Source organism: Temnothorax curvispinosus, unplaced genomic scaffold (assembly GCF_003070985.1).
Source record: "Temnothorax curvispinosus isolate PA1 unplaced genomic scaffold, ASM307098v1 QBEX01015582.1, whole genome shotgun sequence".
Taxonomy (NCBI): Eukaryota; Metazoa; Arthropoda; class Insecta; order Hymenoptera; family Formicidae; genus Temnothorax; species Temnothorax curvispinosus.
In genome coordinates, this window is record NW_020225362.1 from 3,666 (window position 1) to 5,872 (window position 2,207).

The 2,207-nt window shown below is 36.7% G+C and overlaps 1 protein-coding gene across 1 annotated transcript; it reads left to right on the forward strand.

The window, feature by feature from the left end:
• The first annotated feature begins 1,023 nt into the window (after positions 1-1,023).
• On the forward strand, positions 1,024-1,603 carry LOC112465867 (E3 ubiquitin-protein ligase rnf146-like). The gene has a single exon (XM_025033635.1). It carries the CDS (start codon positions 1,024-1,026, stop codon positions 1,567-1,569), a length of 546 nt encoding a protein of 181 aa, XP_024889403.1. The 3' UTR covers positions 1,570-1,603.
• Positions 1,604-2,207: the final 604 nt, after the last annotated feature.

Sequence of the window (2,207 nt, forward strand, 5' to 3'; positions counted from 1 at the left end):
TCTGTATTATCTTGCATTATCGATGCACACGTGATTCGGATATTCACGCATAGTCTGTATTATCTTGCATTATCGATACACACGTGATTCGGATATTCACGCATAGTCTGTATTATCTTAACGAATATTGCGATTCAACCCGTGGCTATTTGCCAGCTATTAACGTTTACGAAACACCGTATTACATACGAAAAGTTAATTATCATTTAATTGAGTTCGCTATTCATTTATCGAATTATGTCTACTACTCACTTGAAATACTTATATAACTGGATTGACTGCGGAAGTTACTGTATCAATTAATAGAAAGAAAGTGCATTATATTGAAGTTATAGAATCTCACACAATATTTATATAAACCTAAACATTTTCTCGATTGCTTTACTTTCCATATGTTTATTTGCTTACTTGTTAAGTGAGAGATATATATACATCTAACGATTATTTTCGACGAATTACTAGTTGACACAGTACTTCAACTTATTTATGCTTTGTATATTCTTGCTATATTTATGTAATGTGTTTTGAATAATATGTTTAACTTGTATGATCCTTTCTTCAAACAGTTTTAAATAATGAAATCACTTGACTGTTTTTCTCTAATCGAGATACAAATAACGGAAATCTGAGTTCTTACAATCATTTATGATGAGAGATTAACTTCTTGTAGCGACACATGAGAAAGAATTATGCATTGATAATTCAACATTATCTTATTTTGTATTGATGCTATGTGTTCTCTGTATAACATTTATTACGATATATTCATTGATTATAACATAACTGCCATGGAAATACACAATCTCTTTACCGACGTAACAACAAGAAAAGTATCGTTCCCTTTTCTATAATTCTTGAGCTCAGGCTCCTGCGCGAGCTTGTACGTTTTAAACAGAGTGCGTACTATTTTTTTATTATTCAACGGGTGGTGCACTTGCACTATGTCGTTCATGCATGAGAGCTGTATCGGGCTTCGTCGGATGAGACTCTGACCCTGTCGGCGGTCGCGCGACTCGTCCTGCCATGGCGCAAGCGAAGCTCGACGTGCCGGAGAAATCTGGCGGCGGCATTAAAGAGAAGAATAAGGATTCCGAGGAAAAGGAAGGTCCCACTGTTGTGCCAGAATGCGCAGTATGCCTGCAGCCTTGTATCCATCCAGCACGATTATCCTGCAGCCATATATACTGCTATCTGTGCGTAAAGGGTGTCGCTAATCAGAGCATGCGGTGTCCGATGTGTCGTCAAGAGATCTCACCGGATTTTCTCGAGAGACCTCAGCTGGTGGAAGTGGAGGAGCCTCAGAAGGAGTCGGAACATCCTGAGGAAGAGTACCAATGGTTTTACGAAGGTCGAAATGGTTGGTGGAAATATGATCCGAGGACAAGCAATGATCTGGAGACTATTTACAAACTAGAGGACGCGCAATGCGAACTTTTGATCTGTGGCATGCTTTACGTAATTGACTTTGAAAAGAAATGTCAATATAGAAAATACAACCCACGTTACAAACGTAATATCAAACGTGACAGAAAAGATGCTCCGTGCAAGGGTGTCTCGGGTGTACAATAACATTTGTAAAATGGATTATTTGTCCGTTAAGATCGAAGATTCCAATTCCAAACCCATATTTAACCCTCACAAGTCACACTGGGTCGATTTTACCCGACGCCAACTCAACACATGCGTATATCTCCAAATAGGGGAGGGGGGGAAAGTTGGTTAGTAGCTGGAAAAATCGCTTTTTGGTAGTTGAAATAAAGGCCCACAAGTGTCGCTCCAGTGCTGGTTTGCCTGTTGAGCAGGAAGCGTCCGAAATCTCCTGTCGGGTAAAAAAGACCCAGTTGGACTTCAGTGTCTCAATTTCGTCATTATAATAAATCCAAAATACAGGTTTATTTGAAGTGAACACATTTTATTTGAAGTGAATTAAAGTGTTTTTGTATACGTGTAATGTTTTTTTTTTTATAATTGGAGTATTTATAATGTAAATGTGATTGTTTTCCAGCAATATGGAGACACGTGCGCGCGTGAGACGCATAGCAAAAAATAAAAATAAAAAAATTCAATAAAAATTCAATAAAAATTTTGAATAAAAATTCAATTTTTAATAAAAATTGAATTCAATAAAAATTTTGATAATAAATTTTTTCTTAATCACTTGTACACCCAATACTTTACACATACTTTTTTTCTCTTTAAATAATCAT

What these genes read in the sequence shown, in the direction of transcription:
- LOC112465867 (XM_025033635.1), top strand. Translation starts at nt 1,024, where the DNA reads ATGGCGCAAGCGAAGCTCGACGTGCCGGAGAAATCTGGCGGCGGCATT.